This window comes from Aedes aegypti, unplaced genomic scaffold (genome assembly GCF_002204515.2).
Source record: "Aedes aegypti strain LVP_AGWG unplaced genomic scaffold, AaegL5.0 Primary Assembly AGWG_AaegL5_hic_scaff_1762_PBJ_arrow, whole genome shotgun sequence".
Taxonomy (NCBI): domain Eukaryota; kingdom Metazoa; phylum Arthropoda; class Insecta; order Diptera; family Culicidae; genus Aedes; species Aedes aegypti.
In genome coordinates, this window is record NW_018735226.1 from 19,795 (window position 1) to 42,849 (window position 23,055).

Consider the following 23,055-nt stretch of genomic DNA (forward strand, 5'->3'; position numbering starts at 1 on the left):
ATCGCTGCTGTCAAACTGAAGAAGACGAAAAACCGAGGGGCGCAACAATCCTCAATTTTGATGAATGGCGCATGATGCTTTTTTATTTATTTTAACATGTTGTTCATAATATGAAAATAAATCAAATGGTTTGTTACAAAAGTAATATTGTAATGGATCATACAAAAATGCATCATGCGATTAAATCGATCGGAAACATAGTATAGAATTGAAATTATATCCGCTGAACTTCTAACCGATATTACTGACAATGTATTAGTGTTCACATTCGCCCTAATTCTGACTCTGTATTGAAATAAAATTTTCCTTACAACAGCTGTTACGTGGGGAGGGAGGGGGTCTATAATTGGCAAATTTTTCGTTACGTAATATTTGAATGAACCCTTATTCCGGAATGTGCGGAATGAGATAAAAACTTGTCTGCAAAATTTAGTATCACTAATGTTTAGCGTGTGTTGCGGACAACCTAATCGCCCAATGTTTTCCGTCAAAATAAAAAAGAGAGCCCCGTCGCGAAAAATAGCGTTCATTGTTTATGTTATGTGCTCGTGGATGGTTTTTTGTTTGAAGTTGTGACCGACTGCAGACAATTTTTATTCCCAAGTGCTGTTCAGTGGAATATTTTGCGTAAAATGACGAGTAACAATAAGCCGAAAAAGGTCGATTTCAAAAAAACGAAAAGGAAACCCCTGACGGAAACCGTCACCAAGCAGAATTCGTGGAAAACGTTGGCCGTGTCGTTTACCGGCTTAACTATTCTTGGCGTTGTGGCCGCTATTACTTATCAGGGCTATCTGGAAACCAGAGTTTCGACACCGTTTAGCCAACACAAGGTAAGATTCTCCCTAAATGCTTCGATAAAATTGCATGCGATAAATAAGCGTTAATTTGTGATCTTTGGAGTAAAATCCGATGATTTTACATACAGTGAGTCAATGTCATATTCGTACAGGGCACTGATTTCATATAAAGTTGGTAAAAAACTATCCAACTATATCGCAATAGAAAATTTCAAAATTATAGACAAAATATGAACCCGTTTCGCAGCTAATTGATTTTATAATGAGAAGACAACATTACTTGAATTATTGGGGGTCTGTAGCCTTGAGGTTACGCTTTCGCTTCATAAGCGGAAGGTCCTGGGTTCGATTCCCAGCCCCTCCACAAAAAACCCGTCCAGCCACACCAGAAGACGCCCCACGGAGGACCATGCTTTGGGGAGCACATCCATCCTCCGTCAATATCATCAGATGGTGACCAGGGTGTCTACTACCTGAAAAAAAACCTAGAAAACCTGGAATTCTCAGGGAATTTTATTTATTTATTTATTTATTTATGCACCATCTTCGGCTACGCCGTACAGACTGATTTCTTAATAACTACTTAATCTAAACCTCTTATTCTAACACTGAATACATTTTTGGACATATTAAAATCAAACTCGTCACAAACATCATTGAACGAACGCAAACACATATCAAAACAGTTGCTGTATCCAAAATTAGATCTATGGAAAGGAATCACGAATAACACTGAATTACGAAGACGTCTGGAAGGAACATTCCACGGAATCAATTCTAACAGATCAGGGCAGTCTATATTGTTTGTGATGAGGTCAAAAATGAACAATCTCTGTGATCTGATGCGCCTTGCAGAGAGAGATTCTAAGTTAATTAACTTAAGTCTTTCCGGATAGCTAGGTAAGTTTATCGGATCATTCCAAGGAAGATGACGCAAAGAAAACCTTAAAAAGCTTTTTTGGATACGTTCAATTGCCAGATTATGCTTTACGTAGAATGGCGACCAAACCGGTGATGCATACTCAAGAATGCTGCGTACTAGAGAACAGAATAACGTCTTAAGACAATAAATATCGGTAAAACCGGAAGCATGGCGACGGATGAAACCAAGCACGGTAAATGCTTTGGCAGTTATGATGCTTATGTGCTCGTTAAATCTCAATTTTGAGTCAATCGTAACACCCAGATCACATATTGAGTCAACCCTTTCCAAAAAATCTAGTCCCATGTTATACTGATGGAGGGAAATGCTATTGGATCGTGAGAAGGAAATTACTTTGCACTTTTTACTGTTTACGCGCATGCCATTATCGTCGCACCAGATAAGCAGTCGATTTATGTCTTCTTGTAGTTCGACACAATTTGCAGAGGAGGCAATCACACGGAAAATTTTTAAGTCATCCGCATATGAAAGATTAAATGAAGAAAGCAGCTCATAAAGGTCGTTTACATAAATGATAAAAATCAACGGACCGAGGACACTTCCTTGCGGGACGCCGGATGGAATATTGAATGTCCTGGAGCGTGTGGATTTCACTTTCACGAAAGCTTCACGATCGGTTAAGTAGGAGCAAAGCCAGTCAGTAAGCCACGCCGGAAAACCAAGATGACTGAGTTTTCTGCAGATGATGTCATGCGGTACTGAATCAAAAGCTTTTGCAAAATCTACATACACTGCATCGATTTGCCGCCTTGATTCAAGTTCACGGGATACAGCTGACACATAGCACATAAGGTTCGATGTTGTGGAGCGGTGCTTCATGAAGCCATGCTGGTTGTTATAGATGATCGGCAGCTTGGTACAAAACTGCGTGTATCAGCTTCTCAAACACTTTGCTTAGGCTGCAAAGTATAGACACCCCGCGATAATTTGCGACACAATTGTAGCTTCCGGACTTGTGAATCGGTGTTATAGATTTTATTCAACCTGGAAAAAACCTGGAAATCTCAGGGAATTTTGGCCATCTTGTAAAAAGTTTAAAACTAATAGGTTAGGGATCGTTCAAATATTACGTAACACAACAGGGGGTGGGAGGAGGTCTTACATAGTGTTACGGTTCATACAAAAATTTAAAATTTTCCATACAAAACCTGTTACGTGGGGGAGGGAGGGGGTCTAAAATTGGCAAATGTTGCGTTACGTAATATTTGAATGAACCCTTATCGTCACAAATAAATAAACATACATACATACAGTCAGGGAAATAATTTTGAAACAGTAATTCATGGTTGAATGTGTCCACGATTAACTATTTCGAAACTATTTTTGCACACTTTATTTAATATAAAAAATTTCGACTTCACCGCTTAAAAATGCTACTTGAACGATTCAGTTCATTAATAAACTTGGACGTTTTCCGTGAAATGCTTTCAAATAATCCACCATGTATTTATCATAAATTTCTAAAATCATCGATTATCCGTAGTTCCAGAAAAAATTGTCTGTTTGTTGCAAGTTATGAATCTGCATGATTAAAATTTTCAAAGGTAGCAGTAATATTAGGGGAAAGGGTGGTAAAATGAACACCTTAAGGAAATCATCTTGTTTCTGATAGAAAAACGAGAAATCTGTATAGTTCTATCGCACAACATCAAAAATAGGGATGTAATCTATAGCAGCGACGTGGATTCAGACTAAAATAGCAAAATTTTCACATATTTTCATCGCTATCAAAAAGCGATGCAAATGTTCATTTTACCTGCACTATGTGGGTAAAATGAACAGCGATTGGTGGTAAAACGAACACCATACAAAAATCGTGAGCAAACCAAATATTTCTGAAAATTTTCATTGCCCCACCAAAAATACATCCATTAATGATTGCAACCCATTCAAAAAGAATTCTAAAGATATCAGATTTGACATCATACCATAACGATATTCATCTCACTGAAAAACCTCAAGTCTTCCGGGCTAAAAGTAACGTCAATTCTATTTTTCAAACGTGGTTTTCTAAAATCTTTGTTTTCATTGATATTTTCACTTCAATTGGCCTACGTATCAACTCGAACACTCAAATTTATGCTCTGAATCGTCTGTGCGTGATAAAATTAATCGAAATTTGTTTTTTCTCGGTAAAAGGCACGGTGTTCATTTTACCACCCCTGTTCATTTTACCACCACTTCCCCTACACAGCTTAACGAAGATAATATTTTCGCGTATCTCAAAGATCAAATGTACCTAGTAAATTTGGGGGTGGTGAATTTGAAGCTAATTTCGAAAATGTTCCAGCACATTACAATTTCAAGCTACGGGTCCTCAAAGTTGTATATAATGCTGAAAGTTAAACTATGATTGGTATATAGTGATCTAACCCACCAATAATTATCAGAATAGGATTATGTAGGATTCAATTTGGTTGGAATGCACGAATAAATGTTGAATGAATTGATCTTTTCAACATACCGCCATCGTCACACAAAACTATTCGTTCCAATTATATGGCAAGATATCATATTTTTCTAATACATCAACAGATAACTTTTGAGATTTGAAAGTATTATGAAATTTGTTGAAAAGTATTCTCTAACACATTAACTTTGAACATTTTAGTAAACTAAGAAAATAAATCTTCATATAAGCTGGTTCTTGCATTTAATGCATTTCAACACCCAACATCTCAAAAACTAAAAAAAAATGAAAACGGCCATGGTTTCAGTAATTCTAATTTAAGTAAACAACAGATATTGATAAAATGAATACTTTTTAATCGAACTTTTGAATAGACCCGCTCTCAGAATATTTTTAAAGCATTCCTGTTTTTCGTAGACATTCTGATGAAATACAAGGAAGGAAGATCTCTAAAGTCTCTGTTTTGAACAAAATGGTCTCCAAAGTCACTATATTAATTATATTGCTTGCAGTTAATCCTGATGCAAAATTATACACAGTAACATTCAGAGACTATAATTTAATCTGGAATACTTTCAAAGATGTCCTCTAGAACTTTCTATAGAGTTCTCTCTACCAATTATCCCAGAAATTCATCCAGTGACTTTTCGAAGGCTGCTTAGAGGAACTTCTCCAGGTTGTGCTCCCGTAATTTCTTCATTTATTTCTTTGGTTTATTTTTTCGAAAAACTTTCCCAAACTATGCACTAATTCTTCAATTGATTCCTCCAGTTGTTGCTCTGAAGAATTTTCCAATGATTCATACACAGAAATTTCTTCAAGAAAATGCACAAAGATTTATTCAATAGTTTTGAAGAAATTCGCTTAGAAATTTTACCAAGGAACCCTACAAGAATTCCTACGCTTTTTCATGTGAATTCCTTTAGAGCTCATGTTTACTTCAAGGAATTGCTCCAACAGTTTCTCGAGGGGTTATTTGAGGAAATCTATTAGGAAGGAAGGCTTTTCCAATAAACTCTATCGTCGATTCATCATAAAGCTACTACAGATTTTTTTCTAGGAATTTCTTCAGCATTTCATCCAAACGTTTTCAATGCATTTCTCGAATAAAAAACCCTTGGAATCTTCTAAAGTTTATTTAAGGTTCCACACCAGTGCAAATTTTTCAGTAATTACTCCGATCATTCTTACACAAACTTCTTTGGGAAATCCTTCCTTCCTTTGGGAATCATTCAAGGAGTTAGAATTCAAAAAATCCTACGGGATAAGCTATTCGATTGAGTTTTGTTTTCAATATCTTAACAATTGATCTAGGTAATCTCCTAAAACTTCCTCAAGTATCTAGAAGTTCTTTAAGAGATCCTTGTTCAACAAGAGTTATGTACTTTAAACCTTATACAAGCTTCATCAGTGTTTCAGGTTTTCTTCTAAAATATTACTCGTCCAGATTTTATCAAAGATTTATTTAATACTTTCTAAAAAAATTTCATTAAATTTATCTGGAGATATTCTTTTAAAAATATTGGAAGGCTAACTTGGGAAATATCTCAAAGAATTACTGGAGTAATTCCTTAAGAAATCTTAGAAGGAATCTCTAGGGTACATCCAGAAAGTATCCATAGAGAAATTTCAAGTTGAAATGTTAAAGATATCCTGGAAAACAATGTTGTAGGGAATTTTAAGAAAGGCAACATTGCATAAAAGTCTGGAAGACTTAAGACTGGAGAATTTTTGGAGGAATTTCTAATGAAATCTTTGAGGTTGTTATATACTAGTTTTAAGTTGAAGGGTTGTAGATCTTTCTCGGTACTAGCAAATGAATAACTGTTTTTAAGTCGGTAGCCGAAATATGAATGACGACTCAAAGCTTATTTTATTATTTCGAAACCTTCCAATGAGATGAAAATATAAGAGGAGACTATCGATGTCTCTTTCATACAATGTCATTTGACACACGGTAAAAAGAAGCAAGGTATTATACTCCGAAAAATGACATTTGGCAGTGACGTCATTCCTATCGCAAACTCGAACGAGTGCAAAACAAAGCAAGGCTTGCTCTCTTTTACTATCCTGTAAGCCTCATGCTTGACGATAGGAATGACGACACATGTTTTGATTGAAAACCGTTGTTTACACGTGGGAATAGCCTACCTTGTTGTGTCTACCGTGATTTGACATATATCTCAGAGGTGTTTTCTGTGGTTCAACTTTGAAAAATCTATATTGTATTCTTGAGGATTCTAAAATGAAATTGTAGGGGAAATTCTTTGGGAAATAATCACTTAAAAAATATTTTTTTTATCAAGTGTTTTGAAGCCATTTAAGACCTATACTGTTAGAAATGAATTCAAATTCATTCAAAATTAATAATTTGATAATCATTAGTATTTAAGAGTTTTTCTTGAGCCTGGAATTATTTATTAAGACCTGGAAAAAACCTGAATACATCAGGGAATTTCATTTCGGTAAACGAGTAGACACCCTGGTGACTGAGACAAAACTGATCCTCTTCGCAGGCAGCTAGCCTCACTAATAGCAGAGCTCTCTCCTACCTGCTCGGTGTGAGAGTAAAAGAGTAGGAGAGAGTGAAACTAGATGTAAATATAGATAAGTTGATAATAGATCTGTATCGATAAAGAAGCTACAGATCAACTGAGTCCGGCACAGTAGTGGCCACGAGCACGGAGTGCCTATAAAAAAAAACATTACTTGAATTTAGTTGAGAGCATTGATATTCTTTTTACTAGAATATATTCTGATGAGTTCTAGCATTATGATGATTATGGACAGCACGGTGTAGGGTAGTTTGTTGCACAACAAAATCCGTGGTTCGATTTATTACTGGTGGCCTTTCGTACTCATGTTGCGTACACTAGAGCAGCGAGCTCGATTTGGCGCACGGGGTCATCTACGCTTAATACCTTCCGGGCCGTTGGGGATCACAGCGTCCACGTATGGACTTCAAATTTTCACCTGGCTTATAACATTTCGCATTTTCGAAACATAAGGGACGGCCTAATGCGCATCGTACTGTGCGTACACGAATTCTCTCTGCTCTTGGAAGTTTAAAAAAAAAATACCTAAAACAATAAAACAGTACTTCTCAGTGCTGAAATAAAAAAACGGTACTTTTCAGTGCTACTAAAACAGTATTTTTCAGTACCATTTTTGCTACTATTGATCCCTTTACGATCCTTGTTTGGACTCGTGCCTTCGATTTTTCGTTGGACCCGTTGGTGAAAGCCAAGCTTCTTGGACATCTTCTTGGAAAAAAAAAAAACCTCTCGAAGAGCACGTCTTCTTTCGTTTATACACCAAACAAAAGGAGGGCAGAATCTCTGAATTCACAACTTCCTTCCAAAAAAAGTGGGTTTTAAAACTGTCACTAGACGTGGTAACAATGGAAGAAAGGACGTTTCCCCGGAATACAAACTTTCTTCCAAGGGTGAAATGAATAATTGTATCGAAATGAGCAATCAGTTCGATGCTCTAGACAAATTTACCGAACACCAAATCGGAGCAGTCTCTAGACGTCTACCACAAAAAGCCGAAACACAGAAATTTTAAAATCAATTGTATTGTAAACCACAACCATTCAGCACCTTTTATGCAATATTTTGAACACCGAATCTATGCTATGCACACTCCAGATATCGGAGACTGCGGCGGCCTTCTGCCTTCTGTTGTGGCATGCTGTTGTGTATGCATGTGGTTACTTGGGTTATGTTCGATGTCCGTGTGACATGGGAACATTTCCAGAAACCTGGAGGAAATTACCAGAACCCCACTCAGTGCCGTCGGTGCCAAAAGTGGGGTCATGGTACAAAAAATTGCCGCATGGATTCTTAATGCATGATTTGCGGAGGTTCCTCTCACGCTAAGGACGTCTGTCCTATGAAAGAAGATACCGATAAGTTCATATGCGCAAATAGCGGGGGCAACCATAAGTCTAATTTTTGGGCTTGCCCTTCGCGTAGGCGACTCGTCGAGGCAGATTTTATTTTTCATTTATGTCGGTAATGTCCGTTACGATAATGGTCGTTTCCGGAATTCCCTTGGTGGAGTATCGAACACTGCTCATTTTTCAGTTAACGATCGCTTGAATAGGAATCATACCCATCAGGAAGATTATAATCATGCTCATTCACAAACAAATTCTAATCCGTCGGGTAACAGTTCGAATCTTTTAATTTCGAATGGATCTACCCAAGGAAAATTCTTTGCCGATATCGTAGCAGGATTTGAATTCCTCCCCTTTTCATACTATGAGTACCGTAGAATGGGGTGAAGTTGATCATTTTTTTGCCACTCCGTTTTATAATTCCTAGTAGGATCCATGTATTATCATTCAAATATTTTTGAATCCTATACTGGTTGAACGTTTATTGCGTTATAAAAACGTAATTTTGACGAAATGTTATCATAATAGTAAAAATAGTTTTAAGAAATCGAAAAGTGGAGTTTTTGATTCCGGGGTGAAGTTGATCAATTACTGCGATAGGTTTCCTTAAGGTGATTATAGAACGAAGCCACACCTCAAACTTTCAAGAGCACAAGTCTTGAGAACCAAACAGCGCTCCGCGTTGAAAATTTATCCCATTGGTCACCACCAGCAAACAAGCAATTTGATTTATTTTCAACGCGAACTGTTGTCAGATTCTCCAGTCTTGTGTACTTGAAAATTCAAAGTTTGGCTTCGTCTTACAATCACCTTAAATAAAGCGATATGCTATTCAAAAGATTTGAAGTCACTAAACCTGAATCGAGTCTCAACAATTACATCTTATTGATAAATCGGTCAATTTTAGAGTTGAATGTTGTAAATTAAAGAATACACCACATTAAACGCTTAAAAGTATGCAATTATCCTTTGAAATAGCAACTTGCTCACAAAAGTTCTTTTTGTTTTTTCTCTAAAATGATTTTTTATGTTCAATGCAAATTCAAAACAGTTTATTTAAATGGTGTTAGTACTTGGCAATAGTAGATTGTTTGGAAATGAACCCTTCAACAGTTCATCAAAAATTTCATAAAAATCTGATTTTACATAGTATAATTATCTTGAATATCGAAACGAATTTCAAAACATCAAGAGGTATCAGGTAATATGACATCACAGAAATTGTGATAATTGAAAATGGATCATAGCTCTCTTAACAGTTCATACATGTGGGCACGGGAATGATCAACTTTTCCCCACTGATCAACTACACCCCGAATTACGGTACCCGTTCATTTTTTTCAAATCAAATGGAAAAACTATGCCGCCACAGGTAATTTCTACTCCGCCTCTTCGTCTAACGAAAATTCTAACGGGAAATAATCAGATAATGTACCCACTTCAAGTGATATGTTTGCCTCTGATTTTAATTTTCTAACTGAACAATTGAATCAAATGAATGATGCAATGTTCAAAACCACCACTATGACTGAAGCAGTCCAAGTTGGTGTAAAATTTACTAATCAAATTTTTATTTGATTACGTTTTTCTAATGAATCCAAATAATAATTTAAATATTTTAAATTGGAGTGCTCGTTCTGAGTAGCAGAAAGGATGAGCTGTTTAATTTCCTTACAGCTAAGAACGAACATATAGCAGTTATTACTAAAACCTATTTGAAACCTGGATCCAAACTCATAGGAGATCATAACTTTTTTGTTTATCGTAATGATCGACTTTATGGGGCATGTGGGGGAGTTGCAATCATTAATGATGATGTATAAAACATCAACTGTTTTCGTCATATGAAACTACAGTTTTTGAAACTTTAACCCTCTAATACCCACATTTTTGTTTTCGATCTAAATATTATTTTTCGTTGTCTAAAATCATTCTAAACACGGTTTATGCAATGATTTATTTTTCTTCGCAAATTTATGAATTTTCGTTTTTGATTTTTATTATTTTTATTTTTGAACATCCCTATCCTTTTCAAATTTTTCTTGAAGCCTTTTCTGGTTACTGATTTTTGACAATAATAAAAATTTGAGTTTTTACTATATTTTTGAAAATATGATTTTTTTAATATTTTTCTGGAACATTTTTTATTTTCCGTGTAACTAACGGAAAAACAGGTTTGAAATCATTTTAATACCATCAGGCTCTTCTTCTGTGATAGGTTGATCGTAGAAAAATATAAAAAGTAAGATTTTTTATAATACACGTTAAATGAATCCCAGGCATTTGTAGGCTATATGAAAATACAATTTTTCAAACAATTTTCAATAATACAAAAAAGTTTCAAAAATTCATAAAAAACTTTTCTTATATGCGTGTTATGAGTCAAGGTTTAAGCCAAAAATAAAATCATTTTAATTTCCGGCCTACGAAAAAATACACAAAATAGGGTCCTAAAGCCATGTCCCAATTTTAGTACCAAACGCTTAAGTTTAGGCCAAAAACACATGTTTACTCAATTTTCTAATGTTTGCCGTTGGTTTAAGCCCAAAAAACATTTTTTTAGATTTTGTCACATCCTTTGGCTTAAACTTAAATTTTGGGTGTATTTTGTTTTCCGTGTCCCTTACGAAATGTCAGATAGGAACAACCCCAGTGGTAGAACTAAAACCCCTGTGGTGTTTTTGTCGACTAAGCGAACGTCAAACATGATCAAAAGTGTCAAGGTTCATTTATGGACCAAATTTTTAAATTAAAGTTTAAACATGTTATAGCCATTATTTGAGCGGGAAAAATTGCTAAAGTAGTTACAGTAACATGCTTTTTCGTGTTATTGAATAAAAACAAGATTTGATTAAAAATTTTAGGACCCAATTCCAAAGTGTACCCCGTCTAAAGGCGGGGTTGGGTATTAGAGGGTTAAGTGTTTCTGTTGAAACACAGCTTGGTTAATATAATTTCATAGCTGCCTATTTGCCTTTTCAATGCTCTGGACAGCAAGTTAATTTGCTCCAAACTGACTTGCGAAAGTTGACTCGCAATAAGTCAACATTTTTTGTCATTGGTGACTTTAATGCCAAACATCGGTCATGGAATAATTCACAAAGTAATTCCAACGGCAGAATTTTTTTCGATGAGTGCTCTTCAGGATATTTCTCAATTCAATACCCTAATAGCCCTACGTGTTTTTACTCTTCTAGAAATCCTTCTACGATTGATTTGGTCTTAATCGACTCTAGTCATCTTTGTAGCCAATAAGGTACTCATGCTGATTTTGATTCTGATCATGTCCCTGTTACATTTCAAATATCCCATGAAGCGATTCTCAATCCTATCAGCTCCACTTTCAATTATTTTCGATCCGACTGGAATATATATGAAACAAACATCGATAGTAATCTTGATGTCAAATTTCTTTTCGAACAAAACTTGATATTAACAATGCTATGTAACTTTAACAAATTCCATTGTTGAAGCCAGGGGCATTGCAATACCAAAATGTGAAGTAAAACTTGAATCCGTGATTATAAACGATGATCTTTAACTCTTGATCCGTCTTAAAAACGTGAGAAGGCAATTTCAACGCACTCGCGATCCTGCTATGAAAATTATATGGCAGGATTTGCAGAAAGAAATCAAGAAACGTTTTGCACAATTAGGAAACAAAAATATTAAAAATAAAATTTCTCAATTGGACCCTGGCTCTAAGCCCTTTTTGGAAGTTATCCAGAAATTATCTAAAATATTGAACAAACACATCAAAAGCCTATACCGGCATTGAACGAGGAAAACAAATCATTACTATCTAATTGCGAAAAAGCTCAAAAACTTGCTATGTAGTTTGGAAGCTCGCACAATTTTAATTTTGGTCTTACTAGTCCAATTAAAAATCAAGTTACTCAGGACTTCGAAAATATTCTCAATCAAGAGAATGTTTTCGAAAATTCCTAGGAGACTTATTTGGAAGAAAAAGTTATTGAAAAAAAATCAAAAATATGAAATCCACTGGCGAAGCTGGAATTTTTTACATTCTCATCAAGAAATTTCCAGAAAGTAGCTTATCATTCTTAGTTGATATAGGGTTTCAATGCTAGTAATGGAACCATTAGTAGCTGAAATTCATTCTCGACGCTTTTCCGCAATGATATCTCAGACGCATATACGTTTTGTGGATTCCAACAACAAGTTCAATGTTTTTACTTCATAGTGCGCCTATGAAACATACAAAATCATTCGATTTTTCCAGCGAAATATGCATTTGGAAAACTGTTGTCCAAATGCCTATTATGGACCCACCTGGAAATGCGTATTGTGGACCCTCTTGTGTGGTTTCATTTACAAAACCGTTCAAATATCTGTATTTATGCGTCTCAAACCAAATATTTTGCCTGAAACTGCTGACTAACAATGCAACCGAAGTTCCCCCAGTGGATTTTCATATGAAAATGGTTGCTTTGAGTGTTAATTTTATGTTTTTCTGTAGGGGGTTCATAAAAGGCAAAGGGTCCAACAAATGTTTTCTGTTGGCATATTTTCCTGACAAATGGAAAAATGCTAAGGTTGTTCCAATTTTAAAACCAGACAAAAATCCTGCAGAAACTCTGAAAGGTCTGAAAGGCTTCCTGTAAGAGCTGGTGTTCCTCAAGGCAGCATTTTGGGACCAATATTATACAATATCTTCACATCTGACTTACCTGAGTTACCTCAGAGATGTCAAAAATCCTTGTTTGCGGATGACACAGGCCTCTCCGCCAAAGGACGAAATCTGCGTGTCATCTGTAGTAGATTGCAAAAAAGTTTGGATATATTTTCTTCATACTTGCAAAAATGGAAGATTTCTCCTCATGCTTCCGAAACTCAACTAATAATATTCCCACATAAACCAAAAGCTCTTTATTCAAAATCTTCAAGTAGACATGTTGTCACGATGAGAGGAGTTCCAATAAATTGGTCAGATGAAGTTAAGTATCTAGGGCTCATGCTAGATAAGAATTGAACTTTCAAAAATCACATTGAGGGCATTCATGCTAAACGTAACAAATATGTAAAATGTCTCGATCCCCTTATTAATAGAAAATCAATACTTTGTCTTAAGAATAAGTTTTAGATATTCAAACAAATTTTCAGGTCAGCCATGTTGTATGCTGTACCAATATGGACTAGCTGTTGTAATACCAGGAAGAAAGCTCTGCAGAGAATCCAAAAAAATAATACTAATGAGTTTCATAGAATATCTAATGTTGAAACATTGGAACAAATGTTAAATAAAATAATTATTAATTTCAGGCAAAAATCGTTACAATCTTCTATTGCCACGATTAATGCGTTATATATTTAGGTTCAGATAGGTTAAGTACACTCAGGCAAATGGACTATCGATAAACATAGGAACCCCTTATGAAAATTCGCCACAAGGAATCGGGTTGAAATTCATAAATTTTGCCTTATGAAACCACAATTTGAAAACAAAAAAAGTTTGCGCGGCAACCTGGAATCGAACCAAGAACCTTGCGATCGATAGGCCCGAGCGTTCTCCACGCGCCTATCGACGCCTTGATGTGGAGTGATGCTAAAACGATACATAAAGCGTTCGTATTGCAATAATCGTTCCTCCTTTCATAAGGCAAAATTTATGAAATTCGATAGTGTATATTGAAAGCGTTTTTTTTTTTCTCTTATAAGCAGGTAAAATTACCTGTAAAAAATCTGAACTGCTACGGCAAATGCAATGTAATATGTTGTTAACAAAATGTTAATAAAATCTTAAATTTGTTTTACCGAATTAGGATGACACAGTTGTCTAACATAGAACACCTTGATATAAGAAATGAATGTAATGTTTGAAATGATACATAAAAGAAATTAAAAAAAAAATAAACGATACTGTTAGACTTATTATTGTATTTTATAGCAAAAAAAATTGAAAAAGTTGCGTTTTTCATGATTTTCTCAAGTCTGCTTATAAATTGTTCATCTGAAAAGCGTAATGCAAAACCTGAGCAATTATTTAGAATATTAAAACTTAGTTTTAAATGTTGTATGTTTGTTTTGTACGGAAATAGAGTCAATTTTAGATACAAATCCACACTTTTCTATTATTCCAGAGATGAAGTTAAATCAAAAAAGTTAATAATTGACACCTATGATCTGCATTATTGATAAAGTATTTCGAAGTCGGTGTATCATTTGATAGTTTTATGAAACATGAAATTGAGTCACTATAAAAAAAAATAAATTCGAATATTTACTTTCCAGCTCGTATCTGATGGCGGAGATGACGGCATGTTATGGGGCTCATACCGGCCCGGTGTATATTTCGGCATGAAATCTAGAGAAGAACATCCACTCTTAACTGGCTTAATGTGGTATCTCCCGAGCCAACTCAGGTCCCTGTCGGATATAAGGTTAGTATACTGTCGTACCGTGTCCTCATGGCGCCCTTGGCGAACTGTCTTTTGAGAGCTCCTTAGTCAAAGCTAAAATTTTGATTACATTGGGCTATTGTTTTAAATACTCAGGGTGACCAGCGCACCGGGAAATCGGGAAAACCGGGAAAAAGCCGGGAATTTCAAATCACCGGGAGAAAACCGGGAAATATACGGGAATTTCAATTACCACCGGGAAAATGGTGCATACCAGATAATATCCAACACAATCCCTATAAAATTGATTAGTGGGTTTTTAATACAGCTTCAACATTCGAATCTCAACCTTGTCAATAAAGTCAGGGTATAGTATGTAGAAACAGAATCTTTATACAAATGTTGCCAATTGGGTTGTTAGTGATGAAAAATTCACAGTTTTTTGTTAGTCTTCTTCTTCTGCTTCAGTGGAACTTTGGATTCTGGCTCCGGCTAACATACAATCAGAATATGTAAAAAGCAGGATACCCCTAAACAAGCCAATTAGATAAATATTTTATAAAACGATGACTTTCTTTAATCCAGTAATTAACTACATAAAATGTTAAAACTTTTCAATGTTGAAGAATCTTGTGAATAATGATTTTTTCATAACATTCCTTGAAGAATTTCATGTTATAAAATACAATATTTGGATGCCATCAATTATATTTATCTAAGCAAGCTTGATATTCGCAAAGCTCTCGACAATTGCATTTTTGATTTTCTATTAATTTAAGCTAAAAATTCCTCCACATAATACTTCTATATTTATTGCTTAAGGTATATTTTTTAAGACATATAAGGATGCCTATGATAATATTACTTCAATCATTTTTCGAAATCAACTTATGGGAAAGTTTATCTAACTTTTCAAAAAACATTTTTGGTGCAAGCTTGCTATTTTCTTCTGATGTTAAAGGCTTGCTATTGTCTTCTGTTCGAGAAATGTATGACAATTGATAAACTTGTTTTACAATTCAAACTATGATGCATTCTTGGGATTCGTGGCTGTGCGGTTAGTGTTACCAAGCATTTAGGCGCATCGAGTCAAGGAGTGTGGGTTCAATTCCCGCTTCAGGTCGTAAAACTTTTCGTGAGGAATGTTTTCCGACTGTGCCACTGGGCGTTGCATGCTAGTCCGTTGTCTAGTGTGGTGCTTCCTTCGTCCTTCGTGTGGGAAAATCGTCCCCTAGAAGCACTAACGTGTGGGTCTTCGAAAAAAAAATACAAACTTCGTTTTTACAATAAAAAGTTTCAAAACAAATTTCACGATAACTTGAAACATTAAAATATCGTTGCATTGATCAGACTCGTATTTGAAGTCGTTTGAAATGTATTTGAAAAATCGTATTTGAAGTCGTTTGAAATTGTAAAAAATAGATTGTAATTGAACCGGGAATATTTTTGAAATATCGGGAAAAAACCGGGAGAAAACCGGGAATTTGATATTGACTTTTCACTGGCCACCCTGAATACTACAAGAAGGGTCTCCCTTAGCCGAGTGGTTAGAGTCCGCGGCTACAAAGCACAGCCATGCTGAAGGTGTCTGGGTTCGATTCCCGATCGGTCCAGAATCTTTTTGTAATGGAAACTTCATTGACTTCCCTGGGCATAGAGTATCATCGTACCTGCCAAAATGGCAACTTTGATTAAGGTGATTATAGAACGAAGCCACATCTCAAATTTTCAAGAGCACAAGACTTGAGAACTAAACAGCGCTCCGCGTTAAAAATCTATCCCATTGGTCACCACCAGCAAGCAAGCAAGTTGATTGGTTTTCTACGCGATCTGTTGTCACATACTCTCGTCTTGTGCACTTGAAAATTCAAAGTTTGGCTTCGTTTTATAATCACCTTAAAATACTAGGGTCGGTAAATTTTTACTGGCTTTTCGGACTACCGGAAAAATCAGTAAAATGAAAATTCTCGCTACGCATAATTGAATAGCAAATATTATAATGTTTTATTATTATTGATAAATTATATTGAAAGATAGCCTTCTATCAAATTACAAAGAAAAATCTCAGATTTTCGACAATTTTAGTTTTTAACTTTTTTGGTAGTTCAGTATTTTTTATCTAGCGCTTCGGGGAAGTCCAAGCAATCGTGTCGGTTTTTTTTTCATTTCATCGGTGCGGTTCCCTGCTTTCCGTTTGCGCGCGATTTACTGGGCGGTGGGGTGGTGTATGGTCCTTTTATTTGGAATCAATGTTAATCGTGATCGGTTCACGTTGTGCGAGTGCGAAGGGATGTTCGTGTTCAGTCGAGAATGAATTACCAACTGGTGAGCTCGTTTTATGCTTATAATTACATATTTATATTGAGGCAATGTTCCCTGGCCACGATCACAGGGTTTGACGGTGCCAAAGTAAAAGGTGCACCATAATAATACCCGTCTGTGAAACATATCACCTTCCTAATACTTTGGCACACCTCCAACGGTTCATGATTTGTCATGAAACGGCTGCTTTCAGGCGGAGGATCTGTTAATATGTTTCGGCGTATTTTCAGGTTCTCTTCAAACGGAGGGACCGCCAGTGCTCAGTAGTTGCTTATAAACCAGTGCTGGTTGTTGATGTTTCAGTTTGTTTACACGAGCTGTAGCATTAGGGTGGGGTTTATTTCCAAAAATCTTCCGTAGTCAGGATTTACAAATTGGAAAATGATCATCGGTCCCAAAATAACATCCTTTGAAAAAATGAGAATTTTTGGTGAAGGTTTAGAGGTGGCGCAAAGGGCGTAAGTGCAGTTTTCCCATTTTAGTGAACTCTGAAAAATTTTGGTATGCTTTTCAGCTTTTTTTTTGGTGATTTTAAGACCCTTAAGGGCAAAAAATCACCTCAAAATTGCGATATCTCCACTCCTTTAGATGATATTTGACGAAATATATATTATGCATGCGATTTTTGGCCCTTGAATAGGTTACGCTGACTGATTACTATGAACCCGAATAAGCATATCAATAGCTGGGGAAAATTCCTATGCTAGTAGAATGGAACAAAGAGCAAAGAAGAATGATAGAAAGAACAAAGAACACAGAAGAATGTAAGGTGGGGTGGGTTAAAAAGGTAGGAATCTAGAAAACGATGATTATATTTATTGACTTCATTTGTTTTTTTCAATCTTTATTAACGAGATTTTTAGCTCTTTAGCTGTGGGCTAGTTCATCTCGGGACCAACGGGTTCACTTCCCTTCTAAAGGAGTGGAGATATCGCAATTTTGAGGTGATTTTTTGCCCTTAAGGGTCTTAAAATCACCAAAACAAGCTGAAAAGCATACCAAAATTTTTCAGAGTTCACTAAAATGGGAAAACTGCACTTACGCCCTTTGCGCCACCTCTAAACCTTCACCTAAAATTCTCATTTTTTCACAGGATGTTATTTTGGGACCGATGATCATTTTCCAATTTGTAAATCCTGACTACGGAAGATTTTTGGAAATAAGCCCAACCCTACTGTAGCATCCTTTGTACTAATCAGTAATGGTGGTTAAGTTTCAAAGCCAACGTTTTATAATGCAGCATAAGAAAGGGTGTTTGGTGGAACTGTGCGTTACACTCGTCGTTATTAAATTTAGTGATTGTGAGGGGCTAATAGTGATTCTATAATAAAATCTATGATAATAAAAATTTATCTTCTATCTTAAAATATCTTTTCACCGCGAGACAAAATGCAAAAACAGTTTTAAATAAAAGTCGTATTTTCTTCCTTATCCATGGATCGCATCACCGACCCGTGGTGATTGAGGAGATGCAGAGGTATTCTCGGTCTCTGGAAGCCGGCGCCGTTATTGATCAATAATATGAGATCTGCTAAAATTGCACTTCGAGAGTATGGGGAAGCTCCCATCCAATATTCATTTGGATCGTAGTGCAATCCTTACCAGTTCCGATCAATAACGGAGTAGCAATCATTGGTATTTTTTATCGAGCAGATTGTATATCAGGAATTATTGCAAAGAATATACTTTGAAAATTTCATGGACAAACCCTTGCAGGAGTTTCTGGAAGAATTTCCTGAAATAGTTCAAGAAAAATTCCCGAAAAATATCTGGATGTTGAGAAATCTTTGAATGCATTTCATCAAGCATATATGAAACTATTTATTGTAGAATCTTTGAAAGGTTACCACTACTAATATCCAAGATACGCCGTAAGGGTATTCCAAGAAAATAATTGGATAAATATTGCGCAGTTCCCACCTTATTGGACCACGCACTTCAGAAGTGCGGGTGGGTGCATAAGTGCGGAAACGTCAAACCCTTTGTTTTCGCCGTGGCGGGCAAGAAAAGGCAATGAATCGGTATTGTACGGTATCGTACGTTTTAGCAAAAGCACACTGAACCAAGTAATCATGTCCGATTTATCTGAAAACACATATAGTTTTCTCCATATAGCTTTTCACATAACGCTCATCAATTTATCACATAAACTTGTGCGATTTCGTTTTAATTAGATTCATCTGATAAAACACATACATGTCATGCATATTGAAGATAAGAACCTGGGAGGGAGAAACCAATATAAAATTTCTCTACGTCACAGTGAGCCGAGATTTTGCTGTCACGAACTGTCACTGTGAGCCCGAATCTCAAATAATGGACAAACATAACAAAAGCGCGTAATTAGCCAAAGCATAATTTTGCATTTCATCAAAAGTAGCAAAATTTGAATTAAAATCAATTCATGCACACTAAAAAGTAACGTCACGAGAGCACCGTTTATTCTAATTGAATATAACGTATTGGAATAAGGCTCTTATCCGCATATAAAAACTGTGGCCCCTTTTTCAATGTTTGTCCAGAAAGATCGAAGTTACACAACAAATGAAAACTAGTGATTTTCACCAAGCCTGCCGACAATCAGTTGGCAAACTGGAGTTATCTTGCAGTTTAGAAAAAAATTGTATCAAATTTCGTGTGTAGTATCTGTGTCTCCCTCCCAGATAAGAACCATTGGATGTTGCCAATGAGTGTTATGTTAAATTCAGATGACAAATATTAGTAATGTCAGAGATTTCTATATGATAGTATAATAAATTTTGGATGCTTTCATTTCAGATTTCAGTAGAATTTACAATATAATGATAATTGAAAACATCGTTTATTCAATTAACTATTAATTACAATGGATAGCCGATCACATTAACCCTTTCCCGCCCATGGTGTCTGCAGAGCACCAAAACTTTCAACCTTTGTATCTTTAAAAATAACGAACAAAATTAAATTGTTTTCACGCTACTTCATAATTACACATATCCTCATAATTACAGCGCACACAAAAAAAAAGCTTAATATCGATATTTCATCATTGTTTACATTTAACAAGAAATTGTTGTTGACAGCTCATTTTGCAAATTTTACTGAAAATTCATCAAGAAATACGACAAATCTTTACAAAAGTTGTGCAGAAAGTAATTTTATCGGATTTTCCTAAGATGATTCGCTGATGCTTTGAGTGGATTTGACGCAGTTACTGATAAAGTGGAAAATCGTTAAGCATACTCCGAAATCGATTAGATCCAGAAGAAAAATACAAAACTAGAATCATATCGGAAGCAGAATATATATAGAGCTATATTACAGATTCCGATAGCGTGCACTTTATCATTGTCCGAAGGAGATGAAACGGAAGAGTAGAATTTGGATATGAGCGATTATGAAGATGAAGTAATCAGTTGACGGTTGACATCGAAGTATTGGATTATACTTATGTAACGAATTAGGTAAAGGAAAGATAAGAAACGACAATTACAAAAGCGTTTGAAGAAAGCTCATCTGAAAAAATACGATGAAGCATCAGAGCACCAACTCATATATGATTTTAAATTATCTTGAACACTAATTCATAGTTCAAAAACAAGGTTTTGTTTTACGATTTCGCGCAAAAATGTACAGTTCTATTTTTTATTCATGAAAAAAAAGTCATGGGCGGGATAGGGTTAATTGGTATAATTTTAACTTGAAACAACACATCCCGTACGATTCTGTGGGTGTTCTGAGCATTGTTTTTTTCCTTTCGTCCTTGTTCCGCCATCTCCAGCTTACAATCAAAGTGATGTTTTCTGTAAATTAAATTCCAAAATTCATTTACATCCAATTTGTGTTATGAATATTTTATTTACCCTTCTTTCACCTTGACGTTATGATTCCAATTCATGTTGCTTATAATTTGAAGCGACTTAAATGCATCAAACTGAAATTATGAAACTCGCCATCACGAAAATACGAATAAAATAAGGAAATAATAAGAACGAATTTTCACATCGGCAAATCACATAACATTCATCGGATTGCACACATGACTTTTGGTTCATATACAATTCACAGTATTGGTAAATGTACCCGTAACGCGGGGTAGATGCACCTTTTCGTGGTGCGGTTATGGGGTAAGATCTACCAATTTGAACCCTAGTCTCAATCTTGGTTTGTCGGGCTAGGGTAATATGTTCTGGTAATTCCAAGGATTCACGGTACAAAGTCCTTGTTACTGGCAACAGTTTCTGAAAATTTATCTATTTTACCTAGCAGATGGTTAAAGACTCGGAGTTGATCAGTCCCGAGACTACACTTGAAGCCAGGATAACAATCATGAGTATTAACTCAACAAGAACTGTTATGCTTTGCTAATTCAAGGACTTACGTGAATTCTGATTATTAAACAAATTTTCTAGCTTGATTCGGTTTTGCTGCTAACATAAAGCCCCTTTTTTTCTAGTATTTTTCTGGGACTAAACTAAAGCGAAACTAGGATGTGACTAGAGTTCCGTTGCATGGTCAAATATCAGTAGTACCGATTTGGTTCCTCAGAAATTGAATCGATTATGTTTGCTAAGGGGCGCGCCTTCGCTGAGATGTAAATTTCTATGAAGGGTGTAAATAGCGAGACCATTCCATTATAGTCGATTTTTATCAATATCTGAGGAATCAAAACAAGAACTGTACAGAAATCGATGCTTCATTACCTATCAATGGAAATGGAGTAATGGACATGCACTATACACTAAGGATAACGGGTAATGCCACAATAGATCTAAATACTGGTCGCAGTGGCGCATCCGAACAGAGAAAAAAAAATTGGTAAATGAATGATATTAAACATCATAATGAGTTTTATGTGTTCTTGAAATGAATATCATTGGATGCACATAAATGAATCGGATTTCATTTATCGCAAGGGTGTGTGAGGTTTTTAATATTTTCTATGATATTTATTGGTTCAGTGCATGTGCTCTCAGCAGGGTTGCTAGTTTTTTTTTTTGTTTTATTTGTTTCTCGAGAAATTTGCTTGTAAAAACATTTGTAAAAGCATGTCAGCCACTTAAAATAGGCTTGGTCGATTATAATTAATTGTGGCAATGATGAGTCATGTGAAAATCTGCATTTGGATAGAAAAACCAGTGTAATTTGTCGCGTAAATGTACATTTGAAGAACTTTGGGTATTGATCAATTTGCATGGAAACATATTTGGAACCTCTGCTTGGTGACCTTCGAAGTGCGATACACAACTTCCCAATAACCCATCTATCAAAGCAAAGCACAATAACAACAGAGAGCATATGCAAAACACTTGAAAAAAAAACTTCATTTCATTCCTGAAAGAACTTCAGTAGCTACAATATGAATTATTTTGAGGTTTGTTATGAAAGAATCTTTGTGAAAAATCTTAGTAATTTATGTACCGTAATCCGGGGCCTTCCTTAGCCGAGTGGTTAGAGTCCGCGGCTACAAAGCAAAGCCATGCTGAAGGTGTCTGGGTTCGATTTCCCGGTCGGTCCAGGATCTTTTTGTAAAGGAAATTTCTTTGACTTCCCTGGGCATAGAGAGTATCATCGTATCTGCCACACGAATACGAATGCCGAAAATGGCAACTTTGGCAAAGGAAGCTCTCAGTTAATAACTGTGGAAGTGCTCATAAGAACACTACGCTGAGAAGCAGGCTCTGTCCCAGTGAGGACGTAAATGCCAAGAAGAAGAAGAATCCGGGGTAAACATTGATCGCAATGACCCTCCTCGTAAAAAGTTCGCATTATCATTTATTGATGGAACATTTCCAAACCATGAATGGTGCTTCCCTTTCTTATATTCATGAGCTAATAAAAGTGAAGATTTTGCGAAAATTGCGTTTAACTTATACGTATATTTGGAAACTTTTCGAAACAATGATTTTAATGGTTAAAGGATGACACTATCAAACATTCATTTTTTTTTATTCTCCATTTTACTTAATCTATTGAGCTCTTATTCGCCAGCTTGGGCATCACCAGAGCGAATTCAAATTTGACAGTTGTTCTGCTTTATCGATTAAATCTATTTGTGGATCTGATCCGACGTTACCTGGATGTTGCCTTTTCCAGAGAGAGTCCAGAGAGGAAGTCCATTATTCCTTGCCGTTGGTCGATCATCATGTTATACATTAGAGCATATTTGCTCAGAAGAGGTCAGTTGTCAGTCCGCTTTCAGACGGCCATGGTGTTGGACGGGTGAAGCTCGTGTAGTTTTCAAGCGGACTGACGATGAGTTTTTTGTTGGGGGGGCTGGGAATTAAAATCCATGACGATCCGCTTATGAAGCGAACGTGTAGCCAACTACCACGTTACCC

General features: G+C 35.9%; 1 protein-coding gene across 1 annotated transcript; it reads left to right on the forward strand.

Annotated features, from left to right (window-relative positions):
• Window positions 1–502: 502 nt before the first annotated feature.
• On the forward strand, window positions 503–14,525 carry LOC110680749 (alpha-glucosidase 2-like). The gene is made up of 2 exons (XM_021856540.1): window positions 503–833; window positions 14,307–14,525. Exons 1-2 carry the CDS (start codon window positions 633–635, stop codon window positions 14,508–14,510), a joined length of 405 nt encoding a protein of 134 aa, XP_021712232.1. The 5' UTR covers window positions 503–632; the 3' UTR covers window positions 14,511–14,525.
• The last annotated feature ends 8,530 nt before the right edge of the window (window positions 14,526–23,055 follow it).

Excerpts from the sequence above, each read along its gene's own strand:
- LOC110680749 (XM_021856540.1), top strand. The coding sequence starts at position 633 with ATGACGAGTAACAATAAGCCGAAAAAGGTCGATTTCAAAAAAACGAAA. Across the intron at positions 834-14,306 it reads CACCGTTTAGCCAACACAAG|CTCGTATCTGATGGCGGAGA; the intron begins GTAAGATTCTCC and ends TTTACTTTCCAG.